This window comes from Sminthopsis crassicaudata, chromosome 2 (assembly GCF_048593235.1).
Source record: "Sminthopsis crassicaudata isolate SCR6 chromosome 2, ASM4859323v1, whole genome shotgun sequence".
NCBI classification, from domain to species: domain Eukaryota; kingdom Metazoa; phylum Chordata; class Mammalia; order Dasyuromorphia; family Dasyuridae; genus Sminthopsis; species Sminthopsis crassicaudata.
In genome coordinates, this window is record NC_133618.1 from 19,224,444 (window position 1) to 19,251,625 (window position 27,182).

Below are 27,182 nucleotides of genomic sequence, written 5' to 3' on the forward strand. Positions count from 1 at the left end.
AAATGAAGGGCTTGGCCTTGGAGGGCCCTTTCAACACTCCATCTATGGTCCTTTGTCACCTACCATTTACTAACACTAATGACTAACTGGAAGTCTGCACTAAGTGGGGAATTGTGGGTGAGAAGGACCCAGTGGCTCTCCCGGGGCTGTGCTCCCCATCTTTTTCCCCCCATGTTTAGAGCAGGCTGGTCCCTGGAGATCATAGCCATGGAGTCTAACATTTCTTCTCCCCTCCTCCTTTGGGGAAACCTCTTCTTTCTGAGCCCCCAGCTCCAGATTTCCGCTGCCCAGATTGCGGAGGGGGGGCTGCAGGTTCTGAGCCCCAAGAGCCCAGGCAGAGAGGTTCCAGCAGATTGCCATTCTCGGTAGCTTTCTCTTCCAGTAATTTGGAGATGCCTCTGGGCCCTAACAGAAGACAACTTATAAGGACTTGTGCTCTGCTTGTTTATGAAAGCAGAGCTGGAAGGGAACAGAGCTAGTAGCACCCAGGGGCTTGCTCCACCTCCCCAGGCCTTTTGCAAACATTTTTAAAGGGATAATTCATTCAACTCCCCGGCATCCCCTCTCCAGGTCAATATATTGAAATATAACACCTTATATGGCCATGCTTCCAACACACCCTAAGTCATCCCTTTTAGGGGATCTGCTTGGAGAAGGTCCGCCTCCCAAGTTTTCGATTCCTCTGGTATTTATACCAAAGCCACAGCAGATCCAGGGCCCTGAAACCAGGAAATCCTGCGACCTCGGTGAGTAGCCCTCTCAGCTGCAGCCCATGCTGAGGCCTCTGGGACGGAGGGAGGGAGGGAGAGAAAGAGGGAGGAGGAGGGCATGGGATTTGATTGGGCTGTTTTTGAGTTGGCGACACTGGATCTTGGGTGACAGGATCGGGGACCCTCCGTGGCCAAGTTACTCCTACCTCTTTGTTGGGGGGTCCCAAGGGGAGGTTACTTGTCCAAGGTCCTGCAGCTAGAACCTGAGATTTAAATCCAGGTCCTCAGACTCAAATTCAGCACTTTTCCTCACTGCATTATAGATTTAGAGTGGGGGAAGGCTAGAGAAACCTCAGAGGTCTAGCCCAGGCTTTATGGAGGAGGAAAGTGGGTCTCTAGAAGTGAAGTGAAGTTGGAAATCCCCCTTTCCCCACCCAGTCCCAGGCCTTCCTTGAGACTTGGGATCTACCAGTCAGTCAATAATCATTTGTTAAGTGTCTGCCTTGGGGCAAACACTGCTAAGAGTGCCGTGTGGACAGCTACCTTTCTAACATCTCTGAGGGCTCTCGCCTGGCTGCTGGGGACAGATAAGGGACAGGGAGCCAGGCCATCCCAGAGGGCATGGGGTTCCAACCTGGCTCTGCTGCTGACTGCCTGGGTCACTTCTCAATGTCTATGTCACAAGGGGCTGAGCTGCTCTGAGGTCACTCTGGGAGATGGGCGTTTCCCCTCCCTGGGCAACAGGATGTCTCTTGCTGGATGTGGGGTACAAGGAACCCTCCACCAATTCCCCACCAAGCCCAAGACTATGTCCACTCCCGCCTAGCTCTAATTCCCATCATCCTCAAGGAAAACAATGTTAGGGACTAGGACTAGGACTAGGTAGAAGGTTGGTCTGTTCAGAAGAGGCTTTTTCTGTGGAAAGAATACTGGATGTAGTCATGGAACTTTGGGTTCCAATCCTGCCTCGGGAGCTGACTTCTCTCTGTACCTCAGTTTATTCATCTGTACAATGGGCCAGTGGAGGCACATTGGTAAAGTGAAAAGCTCTGAGTTTGAATCCCACCTCGAATACTTAGTAGCTGTGTGATCCTGGGTCAGTCACCTATAAAAGAGGAGGCTGTAGTCAGGGAGTCCCTTCCAGCCCTGAACCCATGAGCTCACTGTTTGGTGCTGGACTGTGACTTCACTGGGTGCAGGAAGCTCATAGTGAGAAAACTCCCCTCCCCCACCCCACACAGAGCCTTAGATAGTTGCCCGGGGAGTCCTAAAGGGGTCGAGTGACTTGTCCAGAATATAGAGACAAGTCGCTCAGGCCGGAGGTGAGCCTGGAAGTAGATCTCGGAGCCAAGTCTCTCTTCGCTCTGCCTGTGATAGTGAGGATGATGAAGAGGCAAGAGGAATGCCAGACATTTAAGGAGTATTTAAAGGTTGGCAAAGCAATTTGCATACATGCTCTTCCTTGAACCTCACAATGATCCTGAGAGGTAGGTGACATAGCTGTTCTCCATTTTGGAGATGAGGAAACCGAGGCTTGGACCTTAAGGTCCACGGTCGGCTGGCTAGCAAGCGTCAGAGGCGGGATTCAAACTCAGGTCTGGTGGCAGAAGGCTTTCGAGCTTTAAGCCCACCATTTTCAATTGGGGAGAGAGGGTGTGGGGCCCTGGAGAGACTGCAATCCTGAGTTCAAATCGGGCCTCAGACACTTACTAGCTGTGTGATCCTGGACAAGTCACTTAACACTTGTTTGCCTCAGTTTCCTCATCTGTAAAATTAGTTGGAAAAGGAAATGGCCAACCACTCCAGTATTTTTGTCAAGGAAATCCCAAAAGGGGTGAAAGTTACTAAACAACAAGAGTAAAACTCATTAGTGGATGTGAGAGTGTGGGAAAGGATGCTAGATTTTGAGTCATATAGCCACCGGTTATTTGTTTCAAGGCTCCCTCCACAAGGGAGACTGCAGGATGATGTTTATATTCCTCATATCCATGGCTTAGGGGGCCTCTGGGCTTTTTGGGTCCTGAGGGGGAATAAAGTCAAGGTCATAAAGCACTGAGGAAAGAATCCTGTCTGGAATCAGCAGGCATGGATTCTAATTCTGCTGCATTTATTATCTGTGGGTCCTTGAGCAAATAAATCACTTCCCTTATCTATCTTCTCATCTGGAAAATGGACAGGCCAAACTAGAATCAGGCGTTCTTAAGCTGAGGTCTGTGAACTTAAAAACATGTTTTGACAAATGGATTTCAGTGTGATTTATTGCCTGTTATAAGCACGGGAATTTTGCCTTATGCATTTGAAAACATTCTTCTGAGAAGAGGGCCATAGTTTCAGCAGACTATTGGCTCCAATCAATCCCATAATTCATCTCCACGTATGTCTGCTATGCAAATTGTTCTGAAGGAGTTCCTAGCTGGGACTTCAGAGGAAATGGCCTGTCTAGATAATCTCTTGTAGGAATAAGATTTCCATGTTTGGGGAAAATGGGACTCGAGGAGAAGCTGGGTGTCTGTTTGCCTCAGGCTTGACTGATGAACTAAGAGACTCCTGCCCTCGAATTTCCTCTTGGCTGAGGGTGAATAAATAAATCCAGCCGGTGCCATATAGCCGAGGACCTCAAGGGGACAAGGCCAGAGGAGAAAAAACAGACCCTTTGCTTCAAATGCATAGAACTAGGAGAGGCACTGTAGCCCACGGGACAGACCAAAGCTAGAATCGTCCTTAAAGCTAGGGAAACCTGACCGGGTTCAAGTCCCCCTGCTGGCAAACACCAACTCTGTGACTCTATTTCCCCTCTCAGTAATCTAGGCAACTCTCTAAGACCCTATTTTGTAGCTAAAATGCCAGCCTGATTTGGCAGGAGGTTCCTTATGCCAAGGAAATTAAAAATCCAGTCTCCCCACTCATCCTGTACTCCACTTGTAGGGTGCCCCTCAGACTTACAAAACTGCCAAGTTGTTAGGACTGGAAGGAAGCTTGAAATGATAATAACAACCAACATTGCTTAGGATAGAAATGAAGCCCTGAAAGCCCTTTGCTCTCATTATCTCACCATTATCCTGGGAGGGAGGGACTATGAGGAGAACTGTCCCTCCCACTGTTTATACCAGAGAAAACTAAGAATCAGGGGGGCTGAGAAATGTGCCTGTTTTCACACAGCTGATAAACACCAGCAATTAGATTTGAACCTCCCCTAGTTCTAGAGTGGGCAGTCTGGCCACTGTCCAGAATACAAGCTCAGGATCCTCTGGATCTAGAGTGGGCAGTCTGGCCACTGTCCAGAGTACAAGCCCAGGCTCCCCTGGTTCTAGAGTGGCAGTCTGGCCACTGCCCAGAATACAAGCTCAGGCTCCCCTGGTTCTAGAGTGGCAGTCTGGCCACTGTCCAGAATACAAGCTGGAGCTCCCTTGGCTCTGAGCCTCGGGCTCTTTCCACTAACGCACCATCAGGGCCCTCCCAGTAAAGGAAAGCTTGCAAGGCTTTTGACCTTCTAGTTTGTAGCCAAGGCAGTCAAGGTTCAGACATGAAAAGACTTCCAGGATCATCAGATCTAGAGCTGAATGGAGCCACTAAGATCCCTTAATTTGGCTCCTTCAGAGCCCGAGGTCCAATGAAAGGGGTTTACTGGGTCCTTTGTGCACCCAGATGGGAAGAGAGCCCAGAATGCTTTATTCCCAATCACTGAATCACAGAAGCTTAGAACGGAAGGAACTTCCACAGCCAGGAGCTAATGCAATCCATGCCTTTTTAAAAAAGAATTCAGGCAAAACCAACCAACAAATCATTCTTCAGCCTTGTCCTGAAGACTTCCACACGAGGAAGAGCTCCTAAAAGCGGAGATTACTCATCCCTTTTTGGACAGCTCCTCCGTGTTATTTTTCCAGACCCTGATCCTCCATCTGTTTCTCCACAACTTCCCACCCTCGGTCCTGGTTTTGCTCTCTGGGATCAATCAGAGCAAAGCTATTCCATCTTCCTCAGGACAGCCCTTTATTTAAGGCCTGAGCAAGTCATTTCCCTCAAATTTCTGACAAGAGGGAGTGGCAAAGGTCCCTTCTAGGTACAAACCTAGAAGTCGAAGAAAGTCAGTATTCCTGAAAAGTAGTCTTAGGGGCATAGAATATCGGGATACTCTGAGGAAAGTGCTTGTAGCCCTACAGAATGGTAAGTGGAAGGTGAAGTGGAGACTGAGTCAGTCTCGGATTCAGGAAAACCTGAATGACTTTAAATCCTCCCTCAGACACATATTAGCTGTGTGACATTGGCAAGTTCCTTAATCTCTGTTGTCTCAGTTTCCTCGTGTGTAAAATGGGGATGTGTACTTCCTACCTTCCAGGACTGCTTACAAGGAAAAGGCAGTGGAAAGAGTACTGGCTTAGAAACAGAATTCCTGGTTTTTTGCCTCAAATGCTACCCATGTGACTGTGCCTAAATAATACTCCATGTGCCTCCATTTTCTCATCTGTAAAATGGGACTGAATGTCTTTTAAGGTCTCCAGATGGAACTCAATGAGCACATTTCAAAAGGCTAGAGAATTAACAATGTAGCACTACAAATATAGTCCCTGGAGCTAAGTGAGGGTTTCTAGCATCCATTTTGGTCCATCTCCTACTTAAAACCATTACTCATAAGCACCCATTTCTTTCTGAGTTTCTCCCCCCACCCCTGCTCCCAGCCAGCCAAAATTTAGCAGGTGACACAATCACAATAAGGTAACAAGGATATGTACTTTAAGAGGAAGATAAACAACAAGGAGTTAAAAATCAGACGAGGAGCAGTCCAGGTACCATTTTCCAAATGAGTTGGCAGCTCTTGAGTCTCTCTTGGGAACATTAAAGAGAACCAAAATAAACTTTGTGTTTTTTCAGCACAATGAATGTGAGATTCATTGGTTTCATTCACTCAAAGATTTCTTGAGGAGATTGGTCTCTTTCCAGGGCTCCCTTGCCCTGCCTCCTCTTGGTCCACCATTTTTGGTCAGAATTTCAGAACTTTTCAGGTAGAAGGAATCCCAGATTGTCATCTAGCCCAAATTCTTCCATTGGCTGGTTTATTATCATTTTACTCTTCTAAATTGATTTACTGCCAATGGGGGGGGGGGGAGGGAACATACTTAAATGCCTTATGTAATAATAATAGGAGCAGCTAGGTGGTGCAGTGGATAGAGCACTAGCCCTAAAGTCAGGACAACATGAGTTCAAATTTGATCTCAAATACTTAACACTTTCCTGTCTGTGTGACCCTGGGCAAGTCATTTAATTCCAATTGCCTCAGCAAATATATATATATATATATATATATATATATATATATATATATATATATATATATATATATATATATATATATATATATATATATATATATATATATATATATATATATATACATATATATATATATATATATGTATATATATATATACATATATATATATATATATATATGTATGTATGTATGTATGTGTGTGTATGTATATATGTATATATATAGCTAGCATTTATATAATACTTTAATGTTTGCAAAGTGCTTTACAGATATGATTTCATTTGATCTTCATATCAACCCTGTAAGGTAGGTGCTGCTATTATTCAGACAAGCAAAATGAGACTGAAAGAGGTTATTACTTGTCCAGAATCACAGAGTATCTGTGGCAGGATTTGAACTCATGATTTGCTTACGCCAAGTCAACTGAGATAACACCTATAGCTCTTTGAAAACCTTAAAACTGCTTATAAAATGCTTACTATGCTATCCGCTGTTCTACCTTGTTGGGAATAAATTCTAAAGTATTTACAATTGTAAATGAATATTCAATCTTTGACATAAATAAAGCAACCCCCTTCTCTTCCTTGTCCCTTTCTGATCACTTTTTCTGCTGTGTACTTATAAATATCACTATCATCATCATCATTATTATTATTGCTGTTATTATTGTAGCTCTGGTTAACTCTGTTTGTCTACCTGTCATTGAAAGACCCAAGAAATGATTTATAGAAAAGGGATTAGTGGAACAAATTCTGGGCACCTCTTCCCTCCCCTCACCTGGACCCAACACTGAGGCCAGTCTCTGTTGCTAAGGGATCATTTGCACCCCAAAAGAACTGAGGGACAGACTTTTAGTGGAGAGAGGAAGAGAAAGAAGAATCCCCAGAATTCATTTCACTAAGCCCCCATTTCCTGACCCTTTGGACAGTTGCAAATGGAGTTAGACCATGTTCTCCAGGCTGCAATGTTTTCTAATTCTGTGTAGGTTCTGCCTTTTGCTATCTCCACTTAATTCAATAAACTCATATCTTCATCTATAAAATGAGAAGGTGGGTCTAAAAGACCTTTGTGCTTCCTTCTAGCAGTGACCTTCCTAGTCTCAGGCCCCTTTCACACTAATATTTTCTCCCCTCTAAGATCCTTTCCAGCTAACGATCTGTGTTCTATATTGCTCTAATGCCTCTTCTAGCTTTGGCATTTGATATTCTATGTACTAAGGTCCTTCCTACTCTGATGTTCTATGTTCTCTGTTCCAAAATCCATTCCAGCTCTACTATTCAATGCTCTGTTGTTAAGAAGAAAAATTAGTGGGGCAGCTAGGTGGTGCAGTGGATAAAGCACCAGCCTTGAATTCAGGAGGACCAGAGTTCAAATCTGGTCTCAGACACTTAACACTTCCTAGCTGTGTGACCCTGGACAAGTCACTTAACCCCAGCCTCAGGAAAGAAAAAAAAAAGAAGAAGAAGAAAAATCAGGAGGGAAATTAATTGTAAGACCAGTAGAATTATGATTAATTTCTCTAACTAAAATATGTTTAGCCTGCTCTCAGTTATTTGGTCTTGTTTCTTCTTTTATCCTTTACATTTAAATTTAGCTCATAGAAGGGGGCAGCTAGGTGGCTCAGTGGATAGAGCATGAGCATCAGCCCTGAATTCAGGAGGACCTGAGTTCAAATCTGGTCTCAGACACTTAACAATTCCTGGCTGTGTAACCCTGGGCAAGTCACTTAACCCCAACATTGGGGGGGGAATTAGCGCATAGAAATTAGAAATGGAAAGGATCTTTAAGCCCTTCATTTTATAGGGGAGGAAACTGAGGTTTAGAGAAACTAAGGGATTTGCCCACAGTCGTAGTTAAATAGTCACAATGATCACAATCAAATGCAGATCCTCTGACTTTAGGTTAAACAGTTCAATTAAATCCAACAAACATGTAGTAAGCAAATATGTGAGGCACCAGAGATTAAGATAATCCAATAAAATGCCAGAAATATGTCTAATGTTAAAAGATATCATATTACAGTTAGCTTAAGAAAGTGTGAAATTGAATTAATGGTATATGTGACAAAATTCAATTCAAGCTCAAAAATACCAAGAGGTTAGAAAAGAACTTATATGATACTTAAAGTTACCACTGATAATGAGAAATTATGAATATTGAACTTTCAAACAATCATAAATGTAGAACTAAAGACAATCAGATGATTTACCCACCCCAAAAAAAGAATTATAAAAATCAAATTGGGAGATTTCAATAACTCATTAACAGAGTGTGATAAATCAAATGAAAAGATTAACAACAGAAAAGTAATTAACCCTTTTCACTGCACTATCCTGCCTCCAATCTGTGCCCATTTTATCTCTGCCCTTACCTTCCTAATAGTCTCTAAATTTCTTGAGGGTAGTAGTTTTTGTTTATTTGTTGTTTTTTTTTCATCTTTTTCACCAGCTTCTAAAAGAATACCTTGTACAAAGTAGATGCTTAGCAAATGTCAGAGTTGGAGTGCTGCAGGAGAAGCACCAACCTCTCTGAGAGTATCAAAGAGGAAGAATTCCCTTCCAACCTCAGGTTGAGTGGAAGCTTCCTGGTATAAGCTGCATTTGAAATGGGTTGCTGGTAGGATAGGGTTTGTTTAAATGGATGGAGATATAGAGGAACATTCTCTGTATGTGCTTGGGGGGAAGGTAACTTAGAAAGCTGATAATGAAAGATAAGATTGGGAAGATTCTCCATCATTCATCACCTTTAAAATTGAAGAAGTTGAGATACTTTACTCAAATTTATGTAGCTAGTCAATAGTGGAACAATAAATTAAACCCTCGTTCTCCAAGTCTCAAAAAGCAATTAGAAAGCATCTTCTTAGAAACTACCATCCAAAACCCTGGGGATCTTCCCTTCCCCAAATTTAAAAAAAAAATTTCATTTTCTTTTTCTTTTCCCTTTTTTTTTTTTTTTTTTTTTTAAGAAAAGTTATCTTTTGCCTCTTTTCTTACCTAGCCTTGATGATTGAATGGGTGTTAGCTCAGACAACTTAAACCTCATAAAGACCTTGCCTTAGAAAGATCAAAGTTTCCTATTGCATCTGGGGCTATCTCCAGTCATCCTGATTTATGTCTTGCTGTTCAGCACAGATGGCCTCTGAAAGAGAGTATGAGACTGCTGATTTTGCACAGTATTGCCTCACTTCAATCCAATTCACTTGCAACCAAGACAAGAGAAAACAATATCATTAATCTTAGCTCTTCAACCTGGACAAAACCACCTCATGTAGCAGCAAGTATTCCCCCCCCCCCCCCGAGGCTGAGGTTAAGTGACTTGCCCAGGGTCACACAGCTAGGCAGTGTTAAGTCTCTGAAACCTGATTTGAACTCAGATCCTCCTGAATTCAAGGCTGGTGCTCTATCCACTGAGCCATCTAGCTGCCCCAGCAGCAAGTATTAATATATCCATTTTACAGATGAGGAAACTGAGGTCCAGAGGGATGACTAGGTTTGCTCTGAGAGCTAGTCAATATCTAAAGGCAGTTTTTATAGATCTTCCAGACTCTAATCCAGTGTACTGTCCACCACATGTTTCTAAAAGTATTAATAGAAGGTACTCAGAAACGAATCTCTTGCCTCTCACATGATCTCTAAGGTCCATTTCAGCTCAAGACTCACGATGTTATGATCTCATCCAACCTTGTCACAGATAAAGACCCTTCAATGACAGTCCATCTCTTATTGCCGTGCTTTTGCACGAGCAGTCACCATGTCTGTTTTTTACTTCTGCCTCTTGGAACCCCAAGCTACCTTCAAGGCTCAACTCGAGATACTTCTTCCTTATCTGCTGTTTGTTCATGTTAATCCCAGCCCCAACTCCAGTCTCAATCACTGTGTATTCACTTTGTGTGTATATTTACCTGTGATAATATTGTAGCTCCCTAGGAGAATGTAAGCTTTTCGAGGGCAAGAAATGTCTCCCTTTTGTATTGGTATCCCTACTGCCTAGCTTTCTTTGTTCCTTAGTTTCTTCTCTAGGAGCATTTAGAGCATCAAATCATTTAGAGCCAGGATCCTGCCTTCAATAGGTATTTGTTAAGCTTCTTCTATCTACCAGGTATGATGCACCCCGGGCATCGTGGGTCATCCAGGTACTATGCTGGAGACTGGGGATCCAAACAATAGTGCAGTGGCTACCATTTATAAAGCATGTTAAGGTCTGCAAAGCACTGGACTTGTGCTAACTTAGTTGATGCTCTAAATGCTTCTGAAGAAGTGCTATTATAACCCCCATTTTCTAGACAAGGAAACTGAGGCTGAGAAAAGTTAAATTATTTGCCCAGAGTGGCAGCTTTTGAATTCTGATATTCCTGAATCCAAGTCCAGCTTTCTGACAATTAGCCATCTGTCTGACAGTATCCCCTGGCATAGTGGATAGAGCACCAATCTTGAATTCAGGAGGACCCGAGTTCAAATCTGGTCGCAGATACTTAACACTTTCTGGCTGTGTGACCCTGGGCAAGTCATTTATCCCCTCAGAGGAAAATAAATAAATAAATAAATAAACTACAAACTATCCCCACCCTCAAAGAGCTTACATGCTCTGGGAGGTAAAATGGAAGAGGTGCAACTTTTGTATCTCACTAAGCTTTTGTGGAATCGAAATATTGGCTCCCCTGAGGTCTCAGGGGCCTGACTCCATGGCGCTCTTCTTCAAAACACTGGACAGCTTTCCCTGACCTCGGGGAATCGGATCTAAGGGGAGGTGAGAACAGTAGGTCAAGACTTCCCGCACTGAGATGCTCAGGTTTGCATTAGAGCGCTTTCTAACCATAGACCTCTCTGGCACTCTCCTAGGTGTTCGTGTCCTTTAATCTATTCACTCAGCCCATCATGTGTGAAGAGGAGACCACCGCCCTCGTGTGCGACAACGGCTCTGGCCTCTGCAAGGCTGGCTTTGCTGGGGACGATGCACCCCGGGCAGTTTTCCCTTCTATCGTGGGGCGCCCGAGACATCAGGTCAGTGTCCAAACGTTATGTGTCACTGCTTTGGGAGGGCTGCATAGTGAATGGTGGAGGGATGAAAGGAGATCATATTACTCCCTCTTCCCATTAACTAATTCTTGGCTTAGAGTGGTGGGGAGAGAACCAGCCTTATAGTCAGGAAAACCTGAGTTCAAATCCTGATCTTTCCAGGCTAGGGGACTCTTGGCAATTCATTTACTCTCTCTGTTACCTGGGCAACTGGATGACTATTTCTGCATTGATAGAGGAAATTCCCTGTGCTACAAGCAGCTAGGTAGCACCATAGTGTGCTTCCTGAGTTTCTGTGTGGTCTCAGGCACTTGCTGGCTGTATGACCCCAAGGAAATCACTTCCCTCTGCAGGGCTATGTGATCCAACTGTTTCATTTTACTGAGGCTCAGAGATAAGGCCCAAAGTCACAGCAATGTCTATGCCAGAGCTGGGACTGGAGGCTTTGCTTCTAATTCTTGGTTAATGGTATTGGAGAAAATCCCTAATGTCTAACATCATCAAGTTTGAGAAGACATGAGCTAGATAGCATAAAGTGCTGCAGAAATTCTGGTTCTATTACTAAGATGATTGTAGAGCCACCCCCACCCCCTCATCCTTGCCATTAGGAAAAAGAGCTCAGGAAAAACCTTGAAACTCCTACCATCTTCATATACCATTGTGACCCAATGAAGAATAGAAAAGAAAAACAATATCAAGGTGCCCGCCACTCTGACTCCATCCTTGTCCAAAACTACCCTGGAAATAGAATTATGTCATCTCGCCCTAAATTGCGCCCTCGTTATAATCCTCTTAACCAAGAATGGTCATCCTCCTGTGTCTGACAGGGCCAGAGCCAATCTCCAAGTTGTAAATATCAAGTTAACTGCTTTCTCCCTGCTCTCTCTCTCTGAAGAAAAGATAACAACTGCAAAATGTTAGACTAATTGCATTCTCAGTTTCTGTGGCCTGCTTGCAAACCCTAATTAGCTAAAAAGCCCTATATAAATTCCCTGCCTCAGTTCCTCTGGTGCGGAGTGTTTTGGACCAGAATTCCATCCAGCCGGCCAGTCTGGAACTCTCCACATTAAAAAATTAAAAACCAATCTCTATCTTGCCTCAGTTTCTCTGGTATTTCATTATGATACCTGGGGCATAGAAGAGTTCACTCAAAATGAGCAAAGCATGGTAAGGGATTTACCTAGGATTATAGGGTTTGAAGTATATGAATATTCTTTTTTTTTTCTTTTTGCATTTGGGTACTTTATTTCTAATATATACAAAAAGTAAAGCAAACAATGTTTTTTTTTTTTTTTTAATGGGCTTCTGGTAAAAATTCTAAATCTTGTACTGATTTGTGCTTTTTTGGACAAAAATGACAAGCAAACAGCAATTTCAAAAATATGTTGTTAGTAAAATTTTGGATTTTAAATTGACTCTTTGAATTTTCTCTTTTTATCAGTGTAGATAAAATATTCTTTTGAAAACTTCCTTTAGTGATACACACAGACAACTCCTTTACAAGTTGTGGTTTTTGTAAAGTTTTCTGGGCTGTACTTAGAAACTAAGCAATTTGGTTATGGTCAGATAGTCAATATGTCCAAGGCAAGAATATGAATATTCTTATGAAAAATAGCTAATGCTTCTTTTTTAAGTTGAATTGGTGCCATTTATTCTTCTATCATACTCATTGCTGGTGCTAACTCTTCCTTCCACTCCTTCTGTCTTCCAATTTGACAACAACAATAAAAAAAGCAGTTAAATAGTCAGTCTACACAATGACTTCATCCAAGGTGTTTGCCACATTTCACTTCCAACTCCCCACATCTTCAATGAAAAAGTAAAAGAGTGTTTCCCAATCTCTTCTCCCTGACTAAGAGAGTCATTGCAAAGATTAGAGTTTGGTTTTACTATTGAAGGTTTTTTGTTTTTTATTTTTTAGCAGATGATGACTGTGACCAATGATGATGATGATAGTAATGGAAATGGAAGAGAACCTAGAACTTAGAACAGAGGTTCTTAAACTATGGTCCATGGGCCAGATGCGGCCCACTGAGGACACTCATGTGGCCCACTGGGTTATAAAATATGGTCTGAGAGGCAGAAACAGAGTGTGAGTTTTTGTTTTTACCATAGTCCAGCCCTCTAACAGTCTGAGGAACAGTGAACTGGCCCCCTATTTTAAAAGTTTGAGAACCACTGCATTAAAGGGTTTAATCTTAACTTCTAGATTGAGTGCTACAGATTCAATATGGCAGAAAACCCATTGTCTTTGAGGAAGACTGCATTTTTCGAGCTTTGCCTAAACTCCTTTTTTGCTTTGGTTTACAGGGTGTGATGGTAGGAATGGGCCAAAAAGACAGCTACGTGGGGGATGAGGCCCAAAGCAAGAGGGGTATCCTGACTCTGAAGTACCCCATTGAGCACGGCATTATCACCAACTGGGATGACATGGAGAAGGTATTGAATTCCCCCCCACACCTGAATACAGTTTTTTCTTTTTCTTTTTTTGTTTAAATACTTTTTAATTTTTCCAAATACATGCCAAGACAGTTTTCAATATTCACCTTTGCAAAATCTTATGTTCCAAGATTTTCCTTCCCCTTCCCCTAGACAGCAAGTAATCCAATATAGGTTAAACATGCAATTCTTCTAAACATATTTCCATAGTCATCATGCTGTGTGAGAAAAAAATCAGGTCAAAAAGGAAAAAAAATGAGAAAGGAAAAAAAAATAAGCAAACAACACAATCAAAAAAGAAAAAAAAAAAAAAAAAAGATGAAAACACTGGCTTTAATCCAAATTCAGTCTCTAATTCTCTCTCTGGATGTGGATGGCTCTTTCCATCCTTAGTCTTTTGGAATTGCCTTGAATCACTTCATTGTTGAAAAGGATCCAAGTCTATCACAGTTGATTACCACATAATTTTCTTGTTGCTATGTACAATGTTTTCTGGGTTCAGCTCGACTCCATTTAGTATCAGTTCATGCAAGTCTTTTCAGACTTCTCTGAAATCAGCCTGCTTGTCATGTCTTATAAAACAATAATATTCCATTACACTCATATGCCATAACTTACTGAATGCAGTTTTTAATGAGGACAGGTGGTCCTGACCCTGTACCTGCTTCTGAGGAGCTCAGAACTCTCCGGCCCCAGATCTCTGCATCAAACTCCATTCTTCTCCATTTTGTGACAAGAAAGAAAGGATTTATTCAAGCCAAGAACCTATTGAATTGCAAGAATAGACCCCAGGAATCTTGGTTCCTTGTCACAAAACCATGAACTTTTAAAATGGCAAAATTGAAAGGCATTAGGGATCCTAGAATATCAGAGCTGAGAGAACCTTAGAGAACATATAATGTCAAAGCTGGAAAGAATCTTAGAATATAGAACATCAAGCACTTTGGAACATAGAGCATAAAACATAAGAGCTGGATCAATGATGGACAGAAACAACTACACCCAGAGAAGGAACACTGGGAATTGAATGTAAAATATTAGCACTACTGTCTATCTACCCAGGTTACTTATACCTTTGGAATCCAATTCTTAATGTGCAACAAGAAAATTGGATTTACACACATATATTGTATCTAGGTTATACTGTAACACATGTAAAATTATGGGATTGCCTGTCATCTAGGGGAGGGAGTAAGGGGAGGGAGGGGAAAATCTGGAAAAATGAATACAAGGGATAATGTTATTTAAAAAATACTCATGCATATATACTGTCAAAAATGTATAATTATAAAATTAATAAAGAAAAAAAAACAAAGAAAAAACATAAGAGCTGAATGGGATCTTGGAACAAAGAACAAGAGTTAGGAGGAAACAGGATTCAAAATAGAACAGCAATAATGTTTAACATTTATATGCTAGACACTATGCTAAGAGCTTCATAAATCTTATCTCATTTGATTCTCATCCCTATTAGAAAGAGATGCTATGATTATTCCCATTTTACAGATGAGAAAGCTGAGGCAAATAAGACAAAGTGACTAATCCCTTTGCTTTACATAGAGGGAAACAGGTCTTCAAGTCTCAGCTCTATTCTAGAGTTCTTCTTTGGATGGAACATAGCATAGTCATTGCACTTATGCCCTGGATCCTCTGGCTTAGCTGGAGCTTGCTTATGAAAAGTGATTTCTGTCTCCCTTAGATCTGGCACCACTCTTTCTACAATGAGCTGCGGGTAGCACCAGAGGAACACCTACCCTGCTGACAGAAGCTCCTCTAAACCCTAAGGCAAACCGGGAGAAGATGACCCAAGTAAGAGATGCAGGAGGGCGATAACGGGGGAATGCTTAGGTGCCATCTCATCTAGGTCATCTTTCTCTCCCTTTTTTCCTTCCTTCTCTCTCTCTCTCTCTCTCTCTCTCTCTCTCATCTCTCTCTCTCTCTCTCTCTCCTCTGTTCTCTCTCTCTCTCTCTCTCTCTCTCTCTCTCTCTCTCTCTCTCTCTCTCTCTCTCCTCTGTTTCTCTCTCTTCTCTCTCTCTCTCTCTCTCTCTCTCTCTCTCTCTCTCTCTCTCTCTCTCTCCTCTGTTTCTCTCTCTTCTCTCTCTCTCTCTCTCTCTCTCTCTCTCTCTCTCTCTCTCTCTCTCTCTCTCTCTCTCCTCTGTTTCTCTCTCTTCTCTCTCTCTCTCTCTCTCTCTCTCTCTCTCTCTCTCTCTCTCTCTCTCTCTCTCTCTCTCCTCTGTTTCTCTCTCTTCTCTCTCTCTCTTCTCTCTCTCTCTCTCTCTCTCTCTCTCTCTCTCTCCTCTGTTTCTCTCTCTTCTCTCTCTCTCTCTCTCTCTCTCTCTCTCTCTCTCTCTCTCTCTCTCTCTCTCTCTCTCTCTCTCTCTCTCTCTCTCTTTCTCTCTCTCTTCTCTGTTTCTCTCTTTCTCTCTCTTCTCTGTTTCTCTCTCTTCTCTCTCTTCTTTGTCTCTATCTCTTCTCTCTCTCTCCTCTGTTTCTCTCTTCTCTGTCTCTTTCTCTCTCTCTTTGCTCTCTCTCTTCACATACACACACGCACACACACACATTTATTGTTTTTGTTTTGGAATTTTCCCAAAGTTGTAGCAGGTCTTAGTAAGATAGAAATGGCTCAGGCTGACCTTGGTGATACTAAATATCCATATTAGAAGCTCAGCCTGCTAAATTTGGGAAAGCTCAATCCCAGAAAATTGGCCACCAAGTGATGGGGAAAGCAATTCATGAAATCATCTGCTAAGATGTGAAGGGACTTTGATCTTCAGTGGTAACTGATGAACCATCCATGTGGATGCAATCACATGGGCTTAAAGTTTTGAAGGAATCCTTCATCTCTAAGCAGACACCATTGAGATTTATACACCCATTTCTAATGTCTCTTCCTAGCTGCCAACATTCATCAACATCTGCTCCTGGATGTCCCATTAAACATCTCAAACTCAATAGAATCCAAACAGAACTCACTTTCTTCTTCCTTAAACCTGCCCCTCCTCTAACCTCCTCTACTTCTTTTATGGGCATCCCCATCCTCCCTGTCACCCAGATTCTCAGCTTTAGAATCATCCTCCATCTTCTCTCTCTCCCTCAATCCCCATAGCCAATCAGTTAGGTCTTGTCAGTTCTAACTCCTAGACCTCTTGCATCTGCCCCCTTCTCTGCACTCCTATAATCATCATCCTAGGTAAGGTTTTCATCAACTCTTACCCAGGTGATGGCAATAGACTCCTAATTGATTTGGCTGCTCCCATTCTACTCTCCAATCCCACTCAGTCTTCTACACAACTGCCAGAATAAGCTTTCTGTGACATCAATCTGACCATATCCCTGCCATTTTCAAAAACATTTAATGATAACTTGGGCAAAAGATAACTCCTGAGTAGTCACTTAAGGCTCTCCACTCTCTGGCTTCCATTTGCCTGTTTTGATAGCACCTTCACTAACTCTCCACTTTAGTGAAACTGGTTTCTAGGCTATTCTTCACAAACACTGTTCTACCTCTAATCTCTATACATTTATTCAAGCTTTTTCCCCATACCTGGAAGATCTTTCTCCTCAAAGATCTTTCCTTCCTTCAAGTCTTAATTCAGGTCACATAATAAATAAGACCTCCCTTGGTCTTTTCTGTCTCCTTTTCTTCCTCTTCTGCCCCCTTCTCTTGCTTTTTTCCTCCCTTCTCCTTTCCTTCTCTTCCTTTCCTTCTTCCTCTTTCCTTTTCTTTTCTCCATTTCTCCATCATCCTTGTAGTCTATTTCCATTTTATATCTCCTCAGGATAATTTTAAGCACCTAGAGATCAGGGGAAAACTTGGGGTTTTTCTATTCCAAGGAGAGCATCAGATACACAGTAACATAAGAAATATCTGTTGAATTAAATTAACTTTCTCTGTCTCCTGTCCACATTTTCAGATCATGTTTTGAAACCTTCAATGTCCCTGCCATGTATGTCGCTATCCAAGCTGTTCTGTTCCTCTTTATGCCTCTGGGCCGTACCACTGGTGAGCTTCATTGACTTCCCTGCCCTTGTGAAATGATGAAGTTGGGGGGAAGGTGGAAGAAAAAACAGTAGATGGGGCAGGAGAGGTGAATCTCAGCTTCTCAAGAGTTTACTTAGCCCAGAAGACTAGACTTGCTAACAAAACTCATACTGGACTCAATAACCTCAGAGGTCCCTTTTTCCTCCTAATCTATGGATTATGGAACTGGTTGACATTCTAGTAGGAGAGCCAGGTTTCCCTGGTGGTATTTCAGTCAACTCTGCAATAATAAGTGTTAGACGTGTGATCCATGAGAATACCAACCCTTCAAATTTGACCGATGCTTTTAGCTCTTCCCCATTCCTACCGTTCAACAAATAGTTGATGAAAGTCCCTTCCTGGATCTCTTTTCTCTTCTGATATATGCTTTGAGATCCTCATCCTCTGAATTCTAAGTAATGCATTTACTCTGGTCTCAACGCCTCCCCTTAACCCAGCTCACCCTCTGGTGGACATCCTAACAAGCAAGAAAGTAGAGACAGGAGAGGAAATATGGGGGAGACAGGGTACTTATTATGTGGTTTACACAAGAGAATGAGCTGACCAACCAGTCAAATAGGAAAATTTATCTTTGTCCCCCTTGCTTCTCAAGGTTATGCTGAGGAGTTGCTATATCATTGGAGCAACTAGATTTCTACCACTATTCTTTTTTTTTTTCCCCCCTGAGGCTGGGGTTAAGTGACTTGCCCAAGGTCACACAACTAGGAAGTGTTAAATGAACTCTGGTCCTCCTGATTTCAGGGCTGGTGCTCTATCCTCTGTGCCCCCCTACCACTATTCTTTTTTTTTTTTTTTTTTTCCCTGAGGCTGGGATTAAGTGACTTGCCCAAGGTCACACAGCTAGGAAGTGTTAAGTGTCTGAGACCAGATTTGAACTTGGGTCCTCCTAAATTCAGGGCTGGTGCTCTATCCACTGTGCCACCTAGCTGCCCCCTACCACTATTCTTAATATAAAGTGATAAGAACATGACAATATGTCAATTAGTTGGGCTTCAGGGCCATTTGCTGCATCATTGCAGATAGTGAGCCAGGCTTCTCAGCCTGGGTGAGTAGGTACATGTCTCCCCCAAATCTCCTCTAGGTTCTTCCTAAAAATTTTCCCATCTTGGATTGTCTGTCATTTATGGGAGGGGGTAGAGGGAGGGAGGGGAAAATTTGGAAAAGAAGTGAGTACAAGAGATAATGCTAAAAAAAAATTACCCATGCATATGTACTGTCAAAAAAAATTATAATTAAAAAATTACTTTAAAAAATTTTCCCATCTTATCAAACTGATACATTCAAGGCCCTTTCCCATCTTTTTTACATTCTGGGAGTCAACATGGAACACAAGAGTTATCCTTCTGTTACTAAGTGGAACAATGGACAGAGTTCTGGGCTTGGTATCTAAAATTCCAAGTTCAAATCCTGCCTCAGACTATTATCAATCATTGCATTTCTCTGAATTTTTTCTTCTGTAAAATGGGTCTAATAACATCACCTAATTCACAAGGTTGTTGTAGCGATCAAGTGAGTTGATATCTGAAAAGCTCTCTGTAAACTCCAATGTATCATATGTGGACTGTTATTTATTTTTTTTTTACACCTTATTCTTAACACATGACCCACCTCCCTTTCTGAAGTGGGTTCTGATCTCTTGTCCTTTACACTACAACAGATGCAAGACAAGCAATAGTTGTAGCTGTAATCAAAGTTGTGGTTGAGTGTTTGTATGCACACGTATGCTTGCGTACATATGCTCATGTAAACCCTGGTCATGAAGATCAGGATACTGACCCTGAGGCTGAGGCAGTAGGGTTGATTGGAGAACCATATCAAGTGAATTGCAATTGAATCAAAAGTATTCATGTGGACCACAGGTCAGAGCTTTTAAGCTGGGTGGGATCAACTGGAAATCACTTCATTTTACAGTTTGAGGGACCTGGAAGATGAAAGGATGAAAGCTAGGAATCTGGGAGTCATTCAGTAATCAGGGAGATGATTGGGGGAAAGCAGGAAAGAGAGTTTCATGGATCCTGCTTCCCTTGTTCATAGGCATCGTCCTGGACTCAGGAGATGGGGTCACCCACAACGTGCCCATCTACGAAGGCTATGCCCTGCCTCATGCCATCATGCGTCTGGATCTGGCTGGCAGGGATCTCACCGACTACCTCATGAAGATCCTCACAGAAAGAGGCTACTCCTTTGTGACCACAGGTATGGGGGACAGGGAGAAGAAGAGAGGGATTCGGGGAAGGCTTTAGAGAGATGCGAAATAAGCAGGACTGCTTTTATTTTAAAGTTTATTTTTATATTACTCTCATTTTCTCTTTTCCAACCATAATTTGACCTCTCCATTGTAATAAAAAAAGAACAAATAAGAAATAAGAAAAGAAAATAAATAAGAAAAATAAGATAATACCTGTTAAATGTTATTATATGACAATGTATGCAACATTCTTGCTCCAGTCACCCATCTCTTGGTTGAGAAGAGAGATATGTGTCTCATTAGGTAATCTCCTGAACTAAAATTGTCCATTAGAATTACTCGGGGTCTGGATTCTTTTAATGCTATTTTTACTCATGTTCTTGAAGTCATTTTGCATATTTTTCTCCTGACTCTGCTTCCTTCTTTCCGTATTGTTTTATACAAGTTTCTACAAGGAATAAACATCAAGTCTTTCACTTAGATATAAAAAACAAATTAACACATGTGAGCTGGAGGAAGCATAGAGAGACAGCAGTTGTTCTGAAAAGGAACTAGGGATCTTAGGGGACCTTGTACAAGCTCAATGAGAGGCAATAATGATTTGTGGCCATTACTAAAGCTAATCCAATCTTAGACATCCCTAGAAGAGGCTGAGCTTTCAGAAATAGGGAGATGATCATCCCAGTGTTCTCTGCTCTGACGAGAACAGATCTCCTCTGAAATATCATATTCCTGTAAATGAATCAGAGCATCAGGATTTTAGAAAGGCATTGGTAAGCTACAAATCATCCACAGGAGGGCAACCAGACTGCAGAAAAGTCTTGAATCCATGCCATATAAGAAATGACTGGAGGAAGTAGGAAGGTTGGGAATCAGCCACATCAAGAAAACAAGAACCAAGAATAAATGTAGGAACCTTCTGAAGGTACAGATTTCGGTTTGATGTCAGGGAAGGTTCCTTATAATGAGGCAGAACAGGTTGCCCAAAACCTTTTAAGTACAGGCTGATCACCCACTTCTTGGCTGTGTCCCAGTGGGGATTCTTTCCTGGATCAACTAGATCAGTGCCCACTAAAGCTCTTTCCACCTGTCAAATTCTAAAATTCTCTACTGTCTAATTACATTCTCAAAAATCTTTTTCATCTTTTTTTTCTGAAAAATAACATTAATCTCTTGCCCATTCCCTACGTGATGGACATTCCCTTTGTTTCCAATGAAGAGAAGAATTTTAAGAGTTACAGATGGGATACATTAAGCCTGAGGGATATATATCTGGCAATCTGAGTCTTTCAGTCTCTGAGGGTGCACAGAACGGGAACAGGGAGGAGGTTAAGGAGAAGCAAGGAAACATTTAACTCTTATAAAATCAGACTGAAGTGGGTCAAGTTCATGATCAGCACCCCTGCTTCTCTTTTTCTCCGGTTACCTTATGATCTTATTTGGCCTTTCTATCTGCCCTCCATGGACAACGATTCATGCTCTGGGTCACCTCCCTTCCCTGTCCCCCCATCCAAGCTTGTTCCCGTGTTAGCTGTCCATTGGGAAAAACAGATAAACCAACTCACACCAAGATATTAATGCCAGATAAAGACTTGAAGAGTCTCTGGAGAAGGCAGGAAGCCATAAATTACAAGACAGAAACCTTAAAGATGCTGTTTCAGACATCAAAACAGAGGCTTTTTCCTACCTTCAAAAATTGTTTTCTTTTCATTATTATAAACTTCACAAATATCAACAAAGATGAATTTATCCTAATACAAAAAAAAAAAAAAAAAACAGGAAAAGTGAGTTATTTATGATGAAGATCATGTCCAAATTCACTTTTTTTTTTAACTTTATGTGAAATTTCCCATGGCAATTCCAGTAATGCCCTAGTTTTGTGTGTTCCCTTAGGAGCTTCCTTCTGCTCTTCTGTAATTTTTTAATGTTTCATTGGGGCTATTTTTTCTCTCCTCGTTTTTATCACTATCATCATCACTCCCCCAAATAAAAGCTCTCCCTTGAAAGAGATCAGTAGAGAAGAACAAAAGCAATTCAGCACATTGGCCACAGCTAAAATATAGCCTCATTATTAGGCAGCAGAGAGTTATAAGAAGGCCTTTCTTGGCCTCTTTCAAATAACACTATAGAGGCAGTTGGCTATTCTGCATAAATGCAGAGTTGACAATAATTAGCACTCAAACAGCTCCTGTAGATATTCACTAGTGAAAGAAGTCCATCCCCCAGGATTTTCTGGGGCCAACTAAGCTCTATTTGTGAGTGAGAAAACATTTGGAAATTGTTTTTCTTGGAGATCTCAACTTTAATGATTTAAGAGGGCAAAGATAAATGAGAGAAGTCATTTTGTTCATCATGAAATGACACTGACACTGAAATTTCAGTGTCAATATCTCAAAGGATTTTTTTTCCCCCCTGAGGCTGAGGTTAAGTGACTTGCCCAGGGTCACACAGCTAGAAAGTGTTAAGTGTCTGAGATCAGATTTGAACTCCAGTCCTCCTGAATTCAATCCTCTGTCCACTGCACCACCTAGCTGCCCCCCTCTCAAAGGATTTATACCAGGGGTTCTCAAATTATGGCCTGGGGGTCATTTGCGGCCTGCTGAGGACATTTATGGGGACTGCCAGGTTATGGCAAATGGGCTGAGGGGCGAAGACACAGTGTGAGTTTTTGTTTTTACTATAATTGGGCCCTCCAATAGTCTGAGCAACAGTGAATTAGCCCCCTATTTTAAAAGTTTGAGGACCACTGATTTATAGAAGCTTAGTAAGACTCTGATATTGAGTAGTTGATGGGAATAGAATAAATGTCCCACAGTTCCCAGAATGAACTTGAAGACTGGAAATGTGACACCTCTGCTCTCTCTCTCTCTCATTTTGATTCTCCCACCAGCTGAACGTGAAATTGTAAGGGACATCAAGGAGAAGCTCTGCTATGTGGCCCTGGACTTTGAGAATGAGATGGCCACAGCTGCCACTTCTTCTTCCCTGGAGAAGAGCTATGAGCTACCTGATGGTCAGGTCATCACCATCGGCAATGAGCGCTTCCGCTGCCCAGAAACCCTCTTCCAGCCCTCCTTCATTGGTGAGATCCTGCAAGATGGAGAAGTGTTGAAGGAAGCTTATAGAGAGTGGGTTGCAGAGAGGAAGACTGAGTTCTTCACGTAGGAAAAGGAGAAACCAATCCTACAGCCTAGACAACTTCTTTTAATTTTTAATTATAGGATTTAGAACCAGAAATAGTTTCTCTCATTCAGAACTCTAATTTTACTCATGATGAAATTAGTTACCTCCCTATTTTAGTTCAGTGAGTTGTCATTTCTCTTTTTGGTAACTATAACAGCCTCCCCCAGAGAGGGGGAGTGACTTTGTTCATAGAAGTCACACAGTTTAGTCACACCGTTTAGACATCACACAGTTTAGTAATAGAAAAAGGCAGTTGTAGACCTGAATTTCTTTGTCCAATGCTCCTTCAACTATATCATACTATGCTATGTAGAAAAGCAGATAGCAAACCAGAGAGGAAGAACTTGGAAGGATATTTTCCTTTGGGGAGACTTTGGAGTAAACCTTGTGACGGAGCCCTAATCAGCTTAAAATACTGAAACTATTTCCCAAAGGAGTATGGGAATAGTTCCATGAGTAGGAATTGAATCCCCATGAGTTAAATCAGTTGTACAATCCAGAAAGTACTAAAAAAAAAAAAAAATCCATTTCTGGGACTATTGCCTCCTCTGGGCTGATCAAACTAATCAGTCAACAGACTTTAATTGAACATCTACCAGGAGCACAGTAAAATGGTGAACACATAAAAACATAAGATAAAGTATCTTCTCTCTTAAAGCATACCATTCTAGATAGGGAGATAAGATATAACTTCATTAAGAATTAATTAACAGGGGCAGCTAGGTGGCGCAGTGGATAGAGCACCAGCTTTGAATTCAGGAGGACCAGAGTTCAAATCTGGTCTCAGTCAAATTAACACTTCCTAGCTGTATGACCCTGGGCAAGTCACTTAACCCCAGCCTCAGGGAAAAAAAAAAAAAAAAGAATTAACTAATAGTATTTGCTTTAATTCAACAGGAATTGATTAAGTAACTGCTCTCTGATAGGCCTGGAGATATAGAGACAAATGGAGAAGGGGGTCCCTGCCTTCCGAGAACTTAAAATCCCTGTGTGGGGTAGAGAAGGAGGGAACACATTTAATATCTAAACAGAAAAAATAATAGTTTTAGGATGGAGGGAACATCCCTGCCTTCTGAGAACTTAAAATCCCTGTGTGGGGTGGAGAAGGAGGGAACACATTCAATATCTAAACAGAAAAAATAATAATTTTAGGATGGAGGGAACACTAATGATTAAAAATATCAGGAAAGGCTTCCTAAAGGCTATGGAATCTGGGATCAGCCTGGAAGGTAACTCCAGATTCTAAGCTGGAGAGATAATTCCGGGCGTGGGGTTTGGGAGCAGAATGCAGGACTATAGAATGTGCAAAGCCACAGAAATGGAAGAGAGAGTGTGGAATCTATAGAACAGCAAGCAGGCCAATTTGCCTAAAATACAGAATACATGACATCAATTGATCAATCAGTGTATATTTTGTAGAGGGCCACAGATAGTGGGGGAATTCTGGGGTAGATATAAGACCCTTCAGCCCAGAGGAAACCTGCTAATATCTGGTTTGGCTCCCCATTGTTCCAGGCCTCTACACATTTATGAGGTGTCTACATGTGCCAGGTACATGTGTTGGGGAAGCAAAGCAAAGAAAAAGATAGCCTAATAATAAATAATGAGAAATTATAAACCTGGAATAAATATATAAACATGGAAAAATAGGCCGGCATGAGATCGGAAGGGCCTTGAATGTGAAACAAAGGAGATTGTATTTTATCTGAGAAGCAATGGGGAACCACTGAATATTCTTGAGCTGGAAGTGCCTTAGGTAGACCTGAACATTAAGATAATATTGTTAGCTTTATGGAGGCTGTTTTGGAGAAGAGGAAAGATGAGACAGGGAGACTAACTAGCTGTTATGTTATCAAAAGGAGAAATGAACTGAATGAGGAAGGTAACCATATGAGCAGAGAGAAGAGGAGAAATGTGACAGGCAGAAGTGACAAGACTTTGTAATTGAATGCATATGGGAATTGTGGTAAGGGAGAGTAAAAAGTCAAGGATGAATCTGAGGTTTCAAAACTATGTGACTGGGGCAGCTAGGCGGCGCAGTGGATAGAGCACCAGCCTTGAATTCAGGAAGACCCGAGTTCAAATCTAGTCTGAGACACTTAACACTTTCTAGCTGTGTGACCCTGGGCAAGTCACTTAACCCCAGCCTCAGAAAAAAAAAAAAAAAACTAGGTGACTGAAAGGATGGTGCTATCCTTGGTAGTAATAGGAAAGTCCTGATGAATGTCACCATCCAAGATGCTAACTAAAGGCTATCATGTGCCACAGGTATGGAGTCTGCAGGCATTCATGAAACAACTTACAATTCCATCATGAAATGTGACATTGACATCCGGAAGGACTTATACGCCAACAATGTCCTCTCTGGGGGGACCACCATGTATCCTGGCATTGCAGACAGAATGCAGAAGGAGATCACGGCCCTGGCCCCCAGCACCATGAAGATTAAGGTGGGTCATTTTCCCAGCCCTGCACACAAGGACTCGCTCTGTTTTGGTCACTGGACGATCCTTCCTCTGTCCTCCTCTCACTGCACAGATTTGATTCAAATCAATGCTCTTGAAAGAGGGAAGGATCTGCCCAGTTTCTATTCCTACTCAATTCAATATTTTGTCAGTGCCTTACGAGAGTGTGGAAGTGAGAGTTCAGATCTAGGCCAGGATAGTTTAGGGGATTGCTTAGTACAAGTAGTAGAAATTCTACCTCATGATGGAAAAGACTTTCATATTTGTATCCCCAGCACCAAACACAGTTCCTTGTATATACTAAGGAACTGAATAAATTGGTGACTGATTAAAACAGTTGGGTGGGCTCTGTTATAAGCATGGCTATTGAGTAACATTTATTAACCTCTCTAAAAGCCACTGTGAGGTGCCAGGGGTTTTATGTTTTGGGTTTGGGTTTGGGTTTTTAGTTTTGTTTGTTTTGATTTGGTTTTTGGTAATAGACATGAATTATCTTCAAATAAAAATGTGAAAATATATATATACACACATATACATCTATCAAACTATGAAGAGAGAGAGAGAGACAGAGAGAAAAAGGGATCATGGGTAGTGTACTAGGTTTGGAATCACGAAGGTGTAGATGGAACCATAAGGGAGTTGCTCAGAGGGTCAGCTTGGTGTAATCTAAGCTCAGAAAGTAAAGAAGCTGGACTTTGGATAAGCTGGCAGGTATCTTCAAATGTCAGAAGGAATTTTCTCCCAAACTCATTTCTAAGGGAAATGAGCTGTTCTGGAAAAAACATTGTATTTGGAGCCAGAGAACCAGCATAGAAAATCTGATTTGAGGGGCAGCTAGGTGGTGCAGTGAAGAATGCACCAGCAACGAAGTCAGGAGGACCTGAGTTCAAATGTGACCTTGGACATTTAACAAGTCTCAGCTGTATGACCCTGGGCAAGTCACTTATCTTCAATTGCCTCAGCAAAAAAAGAAAGGAAAAAAGGAAGGAAGGAAGAAAGGAAGGAAGGAAGGAAGGAAGGAAGGAAGGAAGGAAGGAAGGAAGGAAGGAAGGAAGGAAGGAAGGAAGGAAGGAAGGAAGGAAGGAAGGAAGGAAGGAAGGAAGGAAGGAAGGAAGGAAGGAAGAAAGAAAGAAAATTTGATTCTGATATTCACTTTTATGTGAGTAGGCAAGTGACTTTACTCCCTGTATGCCAGTTCCCTCCTATGTAAAATGTTTCATTCAATGGCCTCTAAGACATCTTCCAACTTTCAGGTGAAAGAATTTTATGGTATCTCTAAGGTGCAGTCTTGATTGTCTTAGAGTGGAATATCACCTTAGGAAGGGTCCTGGGAAGGGCTAAGGAGATTTCAGCATATCCTTTCCCACTGCCTTGAACCCTGACCATCATATTTCCCTCTTGTTCTTCACAGATCATTGCTCCTCCTGAGCGCAAGTATTCGGTTTGGATTGGGGGCTCCATCCTGGCCTCTCTCTCCACCTTCCAGCAGATGTGGATCAGCAAACCAGAGTACGATGAGGCTGGGCCTTCCATTGTCCACAGGAAGTGTTTCTAAGGAGTGGGTCCATTGGGCCTCCTTGGCGCTGCTCTTCCTCCTGCACCCTCTGCTCTGTTGCTGATCCCAATGCATTAAAGTTCGCAAGCCTTATCTCTCCGTATGGGCCTCTTCTTTCCCCGTATAATGCCTTTAGTTTGAATGTTGGTGGGAATGGAGACCAGCTTTGCGGGACATAAAATTATTGAACTTAGAGCTTGAAAGGATCTCAGAGAAATCTGATCCAACTCAAAATGGTCATTTCATTTTACTGAATCCCAGAAAGAAGAGAAGTGCCTGAGAACACACAGAGGCAAGAGTAGAAAGCAGGTCTCC

General features: G+C 41.9%; 1 protein-coding gene across 1 annotated transcript; it reads left to right on the plus strand.

Moving 5' to 3' along the window:
* The first annotated feature begins 718 nt into the window (after positions 1-718).
* On the plus strand, positions 719-26,960 carry ACTG2 (actin gamma 2, smooth muscle). The gene is given in 10 exon segments (XM_074285469.1): positions 719-746; positions 10,818-10,979; positions 13,305-13,433; positions 15,133-15,181; positions 15,184-15,244; positions 17,352-17,437; positions 19,511-19,672; positions 22,555-22,746; positions 25,116-25,297; positions 26,724-26,960. Coding segments are annotated over 9 exon segments (1,131 nt in total). The 5' UTR covers positions 719-746; positions 10,818-10,853; the 3' UTR covers positions 26,868-26,960.
* The last annotated feature ends 222 nt before the right edge of the window (positions 26,961-27,182 follow it).